The sequence below is a fragment of the Symsagittifera roscoffensis genome, chromosome 9 (genome assembly GCF_963678635.1).
Source record: "Symsagittifera roscoffensis chromosome 9, txSymRosc1.1, whole genome shotgun sequence".
Lineage (NCBI taxonomy): Eukaryota > Metazoa > Xenacoelomorpha > Acoela > Convolutidae > Symsagittifera > Symsagittifera roscoffensis.
This window is the reverse complement of record NC_087070.1, coordinates 9,167,542-9,181,325: the sequence shown is the minus strand read 5'-3', so window position 1 is coordinate 9,181,325 and position 13,784 is coordinate 9,167,542. Positions and strand designations below refer to the sequence as shown.

At 33.0% G+C, this 13,784-nt stretch overlaps 2 protein-coding genes across 3 annotated transcripts in view; one reads left to right on the top strand and one right to left on the bottom strand.

Annotated features, from left to right (window-relative positions):
- Positions 1-13,784, top strand: part of LOC134854121 (hypoxia up-regulated protein 1-like) — a 506,694-nt gene that overhangs the window by 149,163 nt on the left and 343,747 nt on the right. The gene's annotated exons all lie outside the window — the stretch shown is intronic.
- LOC134853879 (uncharacterized) overlaps positions 1-13,784 on the bottom strand; it is an 87,271-nt gene that overhangs the window by 45,093 nt on the left and 28,394 nt on the right. The window contains exons 3-5 of one of the 2 annotated variants that reach the window (XM_063869834.1): positions 9,704-9,901; positions 3,790-4,008; positions 2,060-3,306 (exon numbers count right to left, since the gene is read on the bottom strand). In XM_063869834.1, the coding sequence (XP_063725904.1) occupies positions 2,060-3,306; positions 3,790-4,008; positions 9,704-9,901 (1,664 nt within the window). The remainder of the gene's footprint in view (positions 1-2,059; positions 3,307-3,789; positions 4,009-9,703; positions 9,902-13,784) is intronic. The other variant, XM_063869835.1, reaches the window with a different exon arrangement.

The window sequence follows — 13,784 nt, the reverse complement described above, 5'->3', positions numbered from 1 at the left end:
TTTTAAAGAAGTTTTGTAGTTAGAGAAGCCGTCTTTTCAATTCGTTTCAAATTGATTGAAATTTAAATGTAATTTAGATTTAACATGTAGGACAATTATCCAAAGCCAGCGTCTCAGGAAAAGATCATTAATTTGCGAATGTTTCACTGAGCTCAACGCATCATACAAATGAACAGATTAGTGGAGGATCAAAGTGACTCAGTTTTAATGAGTAAAAAAGGTGAGAAAAGTAAATAACGAAGAATTTTTGTGTGAACTAATAGGGGGCCGGCCAAATAGCATGTGTGTCAGATAGCATGACCATGTAAAAATTGTATTTTAAGCTTTGTTTAATCAAGTTTGCAAAAATTTTTTGAGCTTGGACTCAGCCAAACTTAAATTAGGCAAAAATTTCAAATAAAAGTGAAATATATATATTTTTTCTGACAAACCAAGTTTTTGGAAAACTTTTGAAATTTAGGCTAAAAAGCACACATGCTAAGTGTGAACACATGCTATTGCACACATTTTTGAAATGCACACATGCTATTTTATCAGTTCGGGGCTACGCTCAAAACTGATCAAATTGAGGCCTATGACATCAGACGACAAGTAAGTTAGACAATCGTGCAAAAACGGATTTCAGACAATAAAATTTTTCTAAATTTAGACGATAAGGACTGGGCCAACAATTTTTTTTGTTCAGAATGAACTTACACAAAAACAAAAAATTATGATTTCAGAACTGATCTAAAATAAAATTGTAAGTAAATTATAAAACAATAAAATGAAAAAGTAAATTACAATTTTTAATTACTTGAATTATACAACTATGACATTAATAATCTGATTTGCGCTTGGTCAACCAGTGTTTAATCAACCAAAGATAAATGAAGCCTATAAACAAATTTCACGCAATTTGTACGCAAATTATTGTCTAAATTCCGTTATCTTCTGGTTGTCTATTTTGATTGTCGCCCAATTTCCTAAACCACGATAAAATTATCTAGCGGGAAAATTGAACCCATTCTAAGCTAACACTTCTGCAACTTAAACAAATAGAGGCTTAAAAAGATCTTGTATCACTTGCGTAGATAAACATCTGCTATCTCAGAGTTTTGAGTTTTGTCCTACTTGTGGAGATGAACAAATTTCATCAGTTAGCAGTTTTGGCGAGCTGACAGATGAATTATGTTGACAGATGAATTATTTGCCACTAATGTTTTTTACTGGCAATATGGTTTTTTTTGCTGAAAAACGATCACACAACTTCTCAAATTCGATTCAATTTATAAAAGTCAAAATTGTAGAAACAACCTAAAAACAATATAGAAACTTCATAAGTGCAGAGAACAATACACTGATCGCACTGATTGATTTGATGTCTACAAGCGTGATCACTTTCTCATCAAGCCAATTTCTACCAATAGCAGAACTTTGAGCAGATTTGAAGCTGGTCAATTTTTATGTGGAACTATTTTTTTCTGGTCTGGACAAAATCAAAAAACTTACCAAAAAATTTGTTTTTTTTTTGGTGCCATTTGGGTTTATTTATAAGTCAATCTAAAGTTGTGAACAAAAGAGGTTTTGCTGAAATTTGATGGTCATATTCTAGCAAATCAGGTTGAAGCAAAATAGTTTCAGCTCAAGATGTTAAAGTTCAGGTTTTGGGCAAAACAATTTTTAAAATCGTTTCTATGATCTTCTTAGACTCACAACGCAATATTTTTTTAGCAAAACGAATGCTCAGTATTGATATCTTTTTTGGCAGTTGTTGCTAAAATTTATAAACTAGTATATTTTGAAAAACTCAACATAATTTACTAACAAGTCAATGGGTTACTTCGGGCGTTTCATTATCCTAGCAATCGCATAGTCATTTTCAAACACTTCCGATTTTTTTTTGAATTTTTATATAAAGCTAATCTGCATAGCATTTGATAGTTTTTTTTGTGAAACTATACACACTCGTTTTCACCAGAACAAAATTTGTACCTTTGTTCCTTAAGTATACAGCATGCAGGTTGCATTGAAAAACGTACAAAAAAGCACTCAAAAAACAATTCAAAAATAATCTTACCTCCAATTCAGATTCCAGTCCTTGCAGCTGCGCCAAAACACCGTAAGCAGCTGTCAAACACGCCTCGGCATTCCTAACTTTTTCCACCTCCATATCAACAGAAGGATTTATTTCACTCTCCTCTTCGGTTTGTTCACACAGCGCTTCAATTTCTGGCTCATAGTCGTCGTAAACTATTTTGAAAGGATCTTCTTCGTAATCATTTTGATAAGCACTATAGGATTCGAAATGGCCAGACTCTTGAAATCTGTTTTGATCGTAGTTTAATTCAACGTCAGGTTCCAAAATGCTTCGATCTTCATCACGATATCCAGAAATTGTTGGAAGATCTGGAAGGTCTTGTATCCATGACTCCGCTTCCAGAGATCCGATATCATCTGGTACAAAGGAAGTTTTGGGATCGTTAGTTCCCGTCAAAGAGGTTTCCGGTGCCACGTCTGTTTTGATTTCATCTTTCTTTGATAATTCTGAAGCTTGTGGTAGATGAAGATTCTCGTACAAGTCCTCTTCTTCGTCATCGTCTAAGATACACGTTTCAGGACAGTCGTCATTTTCGTCGTCGATTCTTTTCAAACCTTTGGCCACCGATTCTAAGTAGCTTTTATACACGTTTAAACTATCAGTTGATGTCGAATTTTGCAATGTGTGTAGTTTACGATCAGCAGAGTTTGTGGGTGGATTTGGGTTTACTTGGCTCATATCAGATGTTTCTGCGCTTCCGTTGTTTTCAGAAACTTCCGAAGCATTTAGGCGAGCATGACTCATTTCATAGCCAGGGCTTGCGGGTTCTTCGGGAATCGAGAAACATTTCGTTAACGGGTGATTTGATTTGATAGGCTGCGATGTACTTGTTTCGAATGGTTCGTAATGGTATCCAAAATAATCAGGGTACATGAAAGTAGAAACATTGGCATAGTTTGCAGGGTTTTCATAAAAACTAGCGTCGAATTCAACTTGCGCTTCGCCGTAAAAATCTTCGTAAGAATCTTCGTCGAATCCTTCGTTTTCATTAAGATTCGATTCCGTTTGCTCCTCGTAATAACTTGAGTTCACAATTGTGGGAATATTTCGATCTGATTCACGCCAATTATTTAATCCATAATTTTCATTTAGGCCAACTGAGCATTCTTCAGTTTCGACAAAAGCGTAACCTGGAAATTCGAATTCATCGTTTAAATGCACTTCAGTTCCGTGAGGCAAAGCTGATAGGTCAATGTCAGCGACAGAAGGCGAAAAAACACTTTTTTCTAAACAATCAAGATTATGTATTCACGAGGGAATGGTACGAGTTGGCGCTCTCAAGCAATCATATCGGATTAAGGGTCTCGAACCCCAAACCTATGGTTTAAGATTCAAAGCCTTTATCTTCTTCGCCATCCCTCTCCCAACAGGCTCTATAGTAACAATTTCTTGAGATCAAGGTGTTTTTTTCGCGGTGTTTTTTTTTCGATAAAGTGTTCCGTTACCATTTTTGTTTACCTTTTTAAAGATTTTGCAAAAATGCGTTTTGGATGAGCGCTCTTCATCACAGAAAGTGGATATTCACGCTGAAAATGTATTTAGGAAAACTTGAGGTTTTGTATATTAAAATGGGTGTGGTAAAATAGTATCAAAAAGTAGGTCAGGGGTTCAAATCCCTGATGCAGCGCATTCCTCCTAAATAAACTCCTGAGTATTTTACAGCCTCATTAATTTCTCACGAATGAACAGTTTTTTTTAAATAGCCAAACCTGTTTCCACAAACGTTGAGTTTTCCTGATTTTCTTCTTCAATCTGGTCAGGTGTGTAATTCAGAGAAATATTCGCAGCTTCAGATGATGATCCAGCGGTTGATGAACCAGCGTCTACTATAGCGCTCAGAGGGAACGACTTAACGCTGTCTTTTCCCGTGCTCGTCTGATTCGCTTTATTGGTCTGATTTTTTTGTTCCGAACTTGAACTTGTAATTCCTGCAAAAAAGAGATGAAATTTGAATACATCAAAGTCAAATTCTAACTGACAAATCGTTTTTTCATTCCTATTTTACACAACAATTTGTCACAATCTATTAAGTGAAAAATAATACATAATTAACTTCTTTTAAATGATATATAAAATGATTTATGATGTAAGGGGAACAATTTTAGACAGTTACGTCTTTCATCGGGGAAAATCGAATGTGTTAAAATGAATATAATTTTTTGGGAAAGCGTAGAATTTTCTACAGAGGTCGAAGTCGACCACAAAACTTTCGGTGAATGACGATTTACATATATTTTAAAAATTTTCTCTTGTGTTAGACATTGACTAACAACTACCTAATAAAATTTGAACTTAAATTACCTTTTGAAAAAGGCAGGAAGCTGCGAACTCTTTTTCGTGTGATTTTTCTTGTGTAATATGAAAGCATAATTTGACTAAATAAGAACAAAAATATAGTGCAAAATTGAGAATGAACGATTTTGACAGATTTTCAGCAGGCTTTGTTTGCAACAACCAGTTTTTATTTCAGATATCATATCACCATCTCACCAAAACACCTGCTTTGTTTAATGTCGCCTGATAAAAACAGTCTAAAAGGTTTATTCAATCTCAAAAACAATAACAATTTTATTTTTCAATTATTGCGTTTTTTATTTTTCTCAATTAGTTAACCTTGAAACAAACCATAAAGTCAGTCAATGGCGGAAAAGTTTATACTAAAAACTAAAGATGCCCAAAGTTAACGTTTTTATTGTAAGACTATGCTTTTTTTGTATTTTTTAAGCAAAACTATGTTCTTTCGAAAATTTATGCATGACAAACAATTTTAGACAAGCATCAATTAGTTTTTGAGCTAATAAACAGATGCTCGTATGGAATAAAACTAAGTGTTCACTTAGAAATTTCTATGAGGAATAATAATTGTTTTGATCACTGACAAGGAGCGGAAAAACTGAGGCATGATAGGGCGTTTTTGTCACGAAAAATCAAGTATTTCACAGAGAGCTCGTGGGAAATCATATATGGCATCGCCTTGAAACTCGTTCATTCTAGAATCGGATTTCTTGCCTTGAATTAAAAAAAAATGAAAAAAAAAATCAAAATTTTCAAATTTAACATCGTCAAGGGATTGGATAAAAAAGTTAAAATCATTATTTTTTAGTTTATGTCAAAAAGTTTATGGTAATAATATTTAAGCTAATGCTATGTAATTTGTAATTTCACAATTAATTTTTCAATTTTTTCATACAATTTTTTTTACGATTTTTTTTTCAAGTTTCAATGTTGCTGCAATTTTATTAAATGATTCACTATCAACCGCCAGCACCGGAGTTTCATGGATCAGAATCAATTACAATTGAAAATATTGTCAATTACTCTAGGTCATTAAGTACTATTAGGTCATTAAAACTCATTATTGTTGCAAATTTAGACCACAAAATTGAATATATTGTCATTATAATTGATTATTTTGGTTAATTTATGCAAATCTATTATTGTTCCGACTTTCGATACGAAAGTAGCGGAATATTTGTGCTCGGGGTGGGTTTTTTTTTTCTTCAGACAAATTTCGACTTTTTAACTAGCCAATTTTGAGGGGATATTTTTACATCATTCGAAAACTTTTGTTGTCCTGAGCTTAAATTTGAAAAAATATTCCACCTGTGATCATTTTTCTTAAAGTTATGAGGGTTTAAAGATTGCCATTTCGGCCATTTTGGGACAATTAACGCGCGATATATTTCGCGCTATTAACGCGTAAGCGAGAGTTAATCCGTCTTAGAAATTGTTCCAAATTGGTTCAAGGAAGATTATATGCCATAATTGATTTGTTAATAGGAGCAAAATCTATCTATTTGTACTTAATATGGCGTGTGGGGGGATGTTTTCACAAAAAATCTCAAAATTTTTAGAAATTTTTTTTAAATTTTACTTCGTTACATCTAAAATTTTCCATGTTATTACTGCTCCATAAACCTTAAAAGGCAGTCGGAACATTCAGGGCTTCACCCTGATACGAGCAGTCTTGTTATTGATTACAACCCATTCAAAATCTTTCATCAATGACTTTAAGGGATTGAAATTTCTATGTTTTCTGAGAGGTAATTTGCAAAACTTGCAACAATTTCAGCATTACTCGCGGCTTACTCGAAATTCCAATCTACTCATTGAAATAACGCGCGTTAACCCACTCTCCCCTCAAATTCTCCATTCATTTTCTCCTCTCCCACAGTTTACTCTCCCCTCACGATTACTACCGCTCCCACGTGGAGGTGCTATATAAAAGAGAGGAGGAGATAGAGGGGTTGGAATATAAACCTATTGGATTATGGAGGGTAAACCAAATTCAGAAACAATGACATGCTAAGAACCACAAAAGAAAAAATAGTAAACCAATCAAATTCAAAACAAGAAACTTTTTTCTAAACCACTATGAATTTTTCTTACTTGAAGTAATTTGTATCAAGTCAAAAGCAGCTGTTTAGTTTTGAATAAAATGAAACTTTCAAAATAATTTAGAAAATAAAATTTATTACACTAGCGTCAGCTTAGTGTTTTGTTACGAACCTTCTTTTATTCTAACCTAACTCGAAAATAAAAGTGTTAATTAAAAGTGTTTACTTAATTAAAAATTTCAATGTAGCATCAGAAATTGCATACTTCTGTTATATTAGTGTTTGGCTATTAAATGTTAAACTTCCGGTACTGAGTGGTTAGGGCGTGAGACTCTTAGTTTCTAGGTCGCAGGTTTTAATTTCAGACGTAGCAGCATTTTTTCGACGTTTTCTTTCTAGTTTTTCTGAGTGCACTTCATAGAACTGATCATAATCTACTAAAAGTGAACTTATGGATTTGATAAAAGTTATTGTTATTATTTATTTTTAGTCGATTATGAATCATTTTTTCTTGAATTTTCTGAAGACTGGCAGAGAAAGTCTAATATAATCGGTTATTATCTCTGAAACTTACTTACAGTCACTTAAGCAGATCAAAATAAAAAATGACAATGTAACTTCAAGTCAACGCCACGTCAAAGACAATTAACTTGCTTTTACAGATAAATGCAGTTGGAACTTTTTTGGCTACATGAATTTTAACCCATTATTTTGTTTTCATGAAAAATTCAACTAGAAAAAAAGTACCAACCAAAATTATTAAATCACAACAGTTGCTATTAAACTTGTTTGAAAATTCAACTCATCCAAGAAAACGATGAAATTTTGTCATAGTCAAGCAAAGAAAAAAATCTCAACAATTTATTTACTCTGGTAAAAAAAAGGTTTTTATGTTCCAAATTATGCAATTTTTTGCTAATGTTGGCATTTTAAATGATGCACTCGATATTCGCTCAGACCGAAACGGAAGCTTATTGTCATAACTAAAAAATAGGAATTTTTAAGACTTCTCATTTTGAATACTTTTGGTCTTCTATTGGGGCTATTTTTTGTAAAATTTGCTCGAGCACAAACCGTTTTCAGGAAAGCTTTGGAAAATAATTGACGCTTCAGGTTGAATTAAGAGAATTTACATTTTTCAGGTGTTGATAGTCCAACTATATTTTATAACGCCGTTACTTTTCTTCTTTCTTTAATACCTTCTTGAACCAGTTTTTCGAGTTTTGCAAGCCATTCGATGCAAAAAAACTAAAAAAATCAACAGCATTTTATTGGCATCAATTTAAAACGACAAAAAATTGTCAAAAAGGTAAGTTTTTTTTGTTTTTATCCAGTTATTCAGTTGATAATGCTATCAGTTGATTCTGAAATGCTAAGTAATTTAATTTTGAAGATATTGGTGACATGTTTGTGCTTAGATAGTTTTTTCTCTAGACCATTTTGCCTTTTTGACTAGCTTTTGTATTCGGGACAACTTTAGCGACTATAATACAAATTAGGATAGTTAACGTACAATAAAATTCGCCCTAACAGGGCCTAGCAAATTAAATTATTCCAATTTGAACTAGGGCTTGCACTTTAATTTTAGTAATAAACTACCGTACGCAATATTTATTATTCTGTTATTTTGATAACGTGCTCTGGGATACAGTAAATAAAGAAAAAAGAAAAATCAAGGTTTTTGTCTTTTTTCCGCCAATTTTAGGAACCTTCATCTTAGGATTGACTCTAGATTGCTTCGCTTTGAAATGAGTATTGTTTGAAATATACGGACGTGAATTGAACTGAATTTTTGGCCAGTTCTCTCAAAGATGTTTATTCTGGACAAAAAAAAATGTTTCATAAAAAATCGCAAATTTTTGTCGCGAGTGAAAAAGTTTCAACAAAAATACACATTTTAATTAAAACAACGATTGTAAAAACCGGATCTTATCACCTTGGTGCCTAATAAATATTTGCTACAAATAAAAAAAACTAAGTCAACTTTAAACCACATGCGAGCCTTCTACCTTGTAACGAGTTTTTGCTTTTTGTATTGGGTGGAGGGTCTGTGTTCACAAGATCTATAAAACTTATATGCTTTCCAAAGAACAGCGAATTTTTGCTTACATGATGGTATAATTTTCTCATACGCCAAGGATTTCTTAAAAGTTGAAGAGCTTGAAGTAGCTGAATTTTTGAGGATGTGCGAAGATTTTTTTGAATGTAAGGAAAAAAACTGACTTCATTTGAAGAAAATAAGCTTTTCGAAAGTGCAAATATAATGTTCGAAGATTTTAATTTTGTTTTTAGATGCAGAAATTAGAAAGTAAGGCAAGTAAAAACAGGGACAGAGTTCATTTAAAATCTCTGCGCTGCTTTTTGGTCAAATAAATCAGGAAAAAAGAAATATTTCAATTTCGCGGCTTTTTATTTAAGTAAGGTCTCAATTTGGCACATTTTGATGTCAAACTAAGCTGCTGATAAAATTGATAGATTGAAAATTGTGATCCGGTTTTTTTCTTTTTAGAAAAAAAAGACAGTCAAAAGAACGTTAAATTTTAAAATGATATAGATGAACTTTGTGACCTGACAGAAAAGCAATGAAATATAAAAATACAGTGACCTGGTAAATGATTTATCGAGGCATTAGGGAAAACTTTTTATGAGCCTGTAATATCAAATTTATGAGCTTATTCAAACTTACTATTTTGCAAGCAAAATTTGAGAAGTCGGCATAAACTGGGTAAGAATAATAACTCGCACTAACTCATTTTTTTTATTAAGAGCAGTTGCTCATTTTACGATCAAAAAAATGAAAGGTGCGAGAAAAAAAACAGCTAAATCGGCATCTGAATAATTGAAAACCAATAAATGCCGTTTTTATTATTATGACTAGAATAAGCAGTTATATTGTATGGCAAAAAAACTCCTTTAAAGATACTGTAATACGTTTTTCTGCCATAAAAGTCTCCGAAAATGTTAATTAGTAATAAAATAAGAAGTCAATATTCATCCGAGTTAATGCGTGAGGAGTCTAGATTACTTGAGCAGTTAATATAAAGAACAAAGTATTTTTTGCCTTTTTCCTGTTTCTACAATTTTGAGGCACAGTTATTGATCGAAAGTGTATTTGAGCAAATACTAAACAAAAATGTCGTTCACGTTTCTTTTCAGCGGACCATTTGTGTTCTAAAAATTAATGAAAAAGTACATCACAAGAGGCCGTTTATGGACGTGAAATCTTAAATTGGATTTCCTAAAAGCTTCTTTATTTTTCTACCTTGATAGTTTGAATTAGTCCCACCGGCTTTTTTGTCTGCGTTTTCAGCTGAGCTCTCGAATTCATCGAGTCTATTTTCGTTTTCATTAATGACGTTGGCGTTTTGGGCGGGGCTTTGGGCGGAGTTTTCGGTCACAGCGGGAGTGGCAACAAAGTCAGACAGCATGTTGACCCCTCTTTGAAGAAAGGATTTGGGTGCCGCCACATTCCACCAATTTCCATCTAAACGTGGCACAGATGAAGTTAAAATCCGGAATAAGATGCTTGTGGATTGGTGCGAAGCAAGAGAGTTGTTGCAAAGGTTCTTCTTGAGATCGATTAAAGTGATCATTTGATGTAAATTTAGTCATTATGCATAATTTTTATCAGTGAGAAAAACAATTTTTTGAAAAATTACGAGTATTTCATAAAATAAAGTTCCTATTTTTGGGTAAATCTTCGCCCGAAACGCCCTAGAAATGTATCGCATCGATTCATGGATAGGATGAATTATTAATATCAAAAAACACAGTCATAGTTGACATACTTTGACAGTTATTTAAACTCGAACTGATAAAAGGGAGACAGCAAGGAATACTGAATCAGATCATAAGAAGTTCTGTTTCAATAGATCAACCAAGTTCGCATGTGGTGTATATTCTCTATGTTCCAACAACGAGTTCTAGCTTGGATAAATTACGGTCAACTCACTCCTTTTAGTTTTGACTCTTAAATATATATTTTAAAAATTAGAAAAAAAACATAATTAGAAAAATGAACAAGTGTCAAGGATCTCACAAATGGCCATAAAAAATGACAGTGATTCTTAAAAACTATTCAGGTTTCAAATTTAAAGAACACAACTCATAATGTTAAAACTTTTGTTAAAATCAAAAAATTTTTGTGATGGTTTTTATATATTATTTTCTCAAGTGAAGAAAATAAAAAACGACGTAATAAAGTGTCCTCACTTCGTTCATTGGCGCATAATAAACAGAAGACAATTAGTAAATTTCAAAAAAAATTAATTCTTTACTTCACAGAATTTAAGCAATGATCATATTCGCACGAGAGAAAACTAATATTTTTTTGGCTCAAAAAAGTATCAAAAAACCTTGAAATAAGATCTAAAAAACATTGATTGTCGAATGTTTTATTGACAAGTTGCAGCCGCTTAGCTTTATTATATTTGTCTTTTTATATCATCATAAAATACATCTAGCTGATTGAAAATATAGGTCAATTTCTGTTAATTCTTGTATAAATTTCACAAAGTCCTGGCACGATATGTAATTTCAGATTAACAAGATGAAAAATCATATTTATCGGGAACCGATTGTTTAGAAGACCAATCTTTTAGCATAAAAAGTGAAAAATGAGTCTTTTAGCAGACCATCATAATTAAGTGATTAATGCATTACTGACAGACTCAAAAAGACGCTCAGTCTTTGGTCAAGCTTCCCCAATTAAACAATTATCTCACATTTTTGTCAACAAAACTATCAACTTCAAAAACACAAAAGTCTAAATAAGCGGCAAAACAAAGGTTTAGGCGCACAATAACACTTCCGACGAATCGAGGCGCGCGGAGCGAGCGGTCGCTATGCGCCAAGACTGCCGTTTTTGAAGTTAGCGTTCTGACTTGCTAATTGTTCTGAGTCTGCTAAAAGAGCGGTCTGCTAAACAACCAGTCTCCTTCAATCCCTAGCACCATATTTAACAGTGGCGATCTATCATACTTGCAATCATTGTTCTACAAGTTTTTCTGAATAAAAAAGCCTCTCTTTTTGTAGCAAAACACAATCATAAGAAGTGTCTGAATGTCTATAGTTATAATTTGTCGCGAAAAAATAGTTTAGCATACAAAGAATTTAAGAACACGTCGCATTTGACTATCTGTTATCAAGTTTGATGTATATATAGACAGCAAAGAAAACGTTTTTAATTGATTATAATTGAGAAGCAAAAGGCGCAAAACGGGGGTTTTTCTCAAAGGCGAATGACTGAATGGGCGAAGGACTCACCGGCGAAGGACGCACCGGCGAAGGACCAAAAACAAATTCAGGCTGAAGTCATGGATTAAATTGAATCAATTGCTATTCAACTAAAAAAGAGTTACTTGAAGCAATAATTAGCTGGTTTTATAACAGAAACCTTGAAATATAAAACTTTTTAGAACTCGCCGGCGGTCAGTGACAATTTTACATGTTTCTGCAGTTTCGGCGTTATCAATGTAGTTTCGGCGTTATTTCGGCGTTATTTCTGTGTATTCATTTCGGCGTTATTTCGGCGTTATTTCTGTGTACAGAAATAACGCCGAAAATGCAGTTTCGGCGTTATTTCTGTGTATTCGGCGTTATCAATGTAGAGACCTTTGAAATGTTTACTTTCTTTGAGATCTCCACGCTTTCTTTTCAATTTTTGGAATATTGAAATTTAATTGGCTGATTTTTGATTTCGCTCATTCCGACCTTCGCCAATGAAGGATTTTACTGCTCGAAACTGCTACTTACGCTTAATTCTCAGGTTGAAGAATGAGTTTACTCATATTTGGAGTAAAACTCAAAATAATTATGTGTAATTAGGCGCCAATTTTTTAATTTTGTTGGAGCTAGCATATGGGCGACGAAAATTCAAAAAAATTGAAGCTGAAACCTGAAGCTGATTTTTTTTTTCTTTTTTCGTTTTCGTTTTTTTTTTTCAAAGATAAAACGAAAATGCTGATTCTTGATGCAGGCGGTTTTGATACATCAAATTTACATTAAAAAACTGAAATCGAACAAACGTTACTATGGTAGCAGTACAAGTAGCGAAGACTTTCTACCAAGAAAACCATCTTAGTCTAGTACGCCAATATTTAAACACAAAAAAATCTTGTCAGGTGAAGCCTCAAACGGTAGATGGGACTACCATCTCACCATTATAAGGTGAAAAAAGTGTTTTCTTTAAGCTTGTTTTTGCTCAGAACTTTCAAAACAGGTATCTGATAGCCCTTGAAGTGGCCAAGAACAGTCTGAATTCAATGAAATTGACAAAAAATGACAGAAAAGAGCAAAAATAGAATAAAAAATAAACAGTTTTTGATTGGTTATTCCAGAATTTTTTTTGCTTAGTTCTGCACTTTTTCTCATTCGTTGCAAAAAAATGATATTCAAATCAAGAATTATGTAAAATTTCATTATCCTTGGTCAAATCTGACCCGAATGCCCTACTGAATTATATTTTTAATCAGCTTAATAGTGAATTAGTCTGACAAACAAAATACTTCAGGCAAGGTCAGACTAAAAACTACTGAAATAACTTCGATATGATTTCGTTATGAGTCTCCTTTAAACTGTTTGCTTATACTTTGATTTTACGTGGAAACAGGCCAACTCTGATCATTTTTTCCAGTCCCTGTGGGGTAATCAGATAAAAACCCAGCAAAGTTTGGGTCTTTAATTTATGACACAATGGAAACGTCCTTATGATGAGCTATCCTAACTATGGTGAACTAGAATCTGGTAGTTTTGGGCGCTTAGAACTGCTTTTTTTAAAGTTTTTTCAAGATTTTGTCACAGCACCGAAGCGCACAATTGTGCTCCACTTTGTGACTATCTTTTTGATCGTTTTGCCCTCTAAAAAATTTCTTGACACTCAAAACAGAAACTTCCTTAATTCGGACAAAATGCTGCTGATACGTAGTTTTTAAAAACTAAGATTTCATATATCATAAAATAAACCTATGACCAGTTTTATAAACTTTTCATTAAGAAAGTCATACAATTTTTCTCGAAACACAAGAACAGGCATTAAAAAAACTAGTTTCTAACTGAAGACGAAAACTTCTGAGTGGTGTCTGTTCTGAATATTTCGATGTTTTTTCAGGTGTTCCACAAGGTCATTTTTAAAATTATGTTAAAACCTGTAAAACCTGTCATTATGTTAAACCTATTTGAAGATACTTCTCTTCGACTAGTTGATTAGTAAAATTGTACTGCTTCAATTGTTAAAACGCAATTTTTAATCCTTATAAAAAACATCTTTATTTCTGCTGAATGCATAATCTGCAAGTTTACTTGCTAGTCCTCAATTAGCTCGAAGCTTAACAAAATTTAGAAACAACTTCTAGGGCTGCTAAACTTCA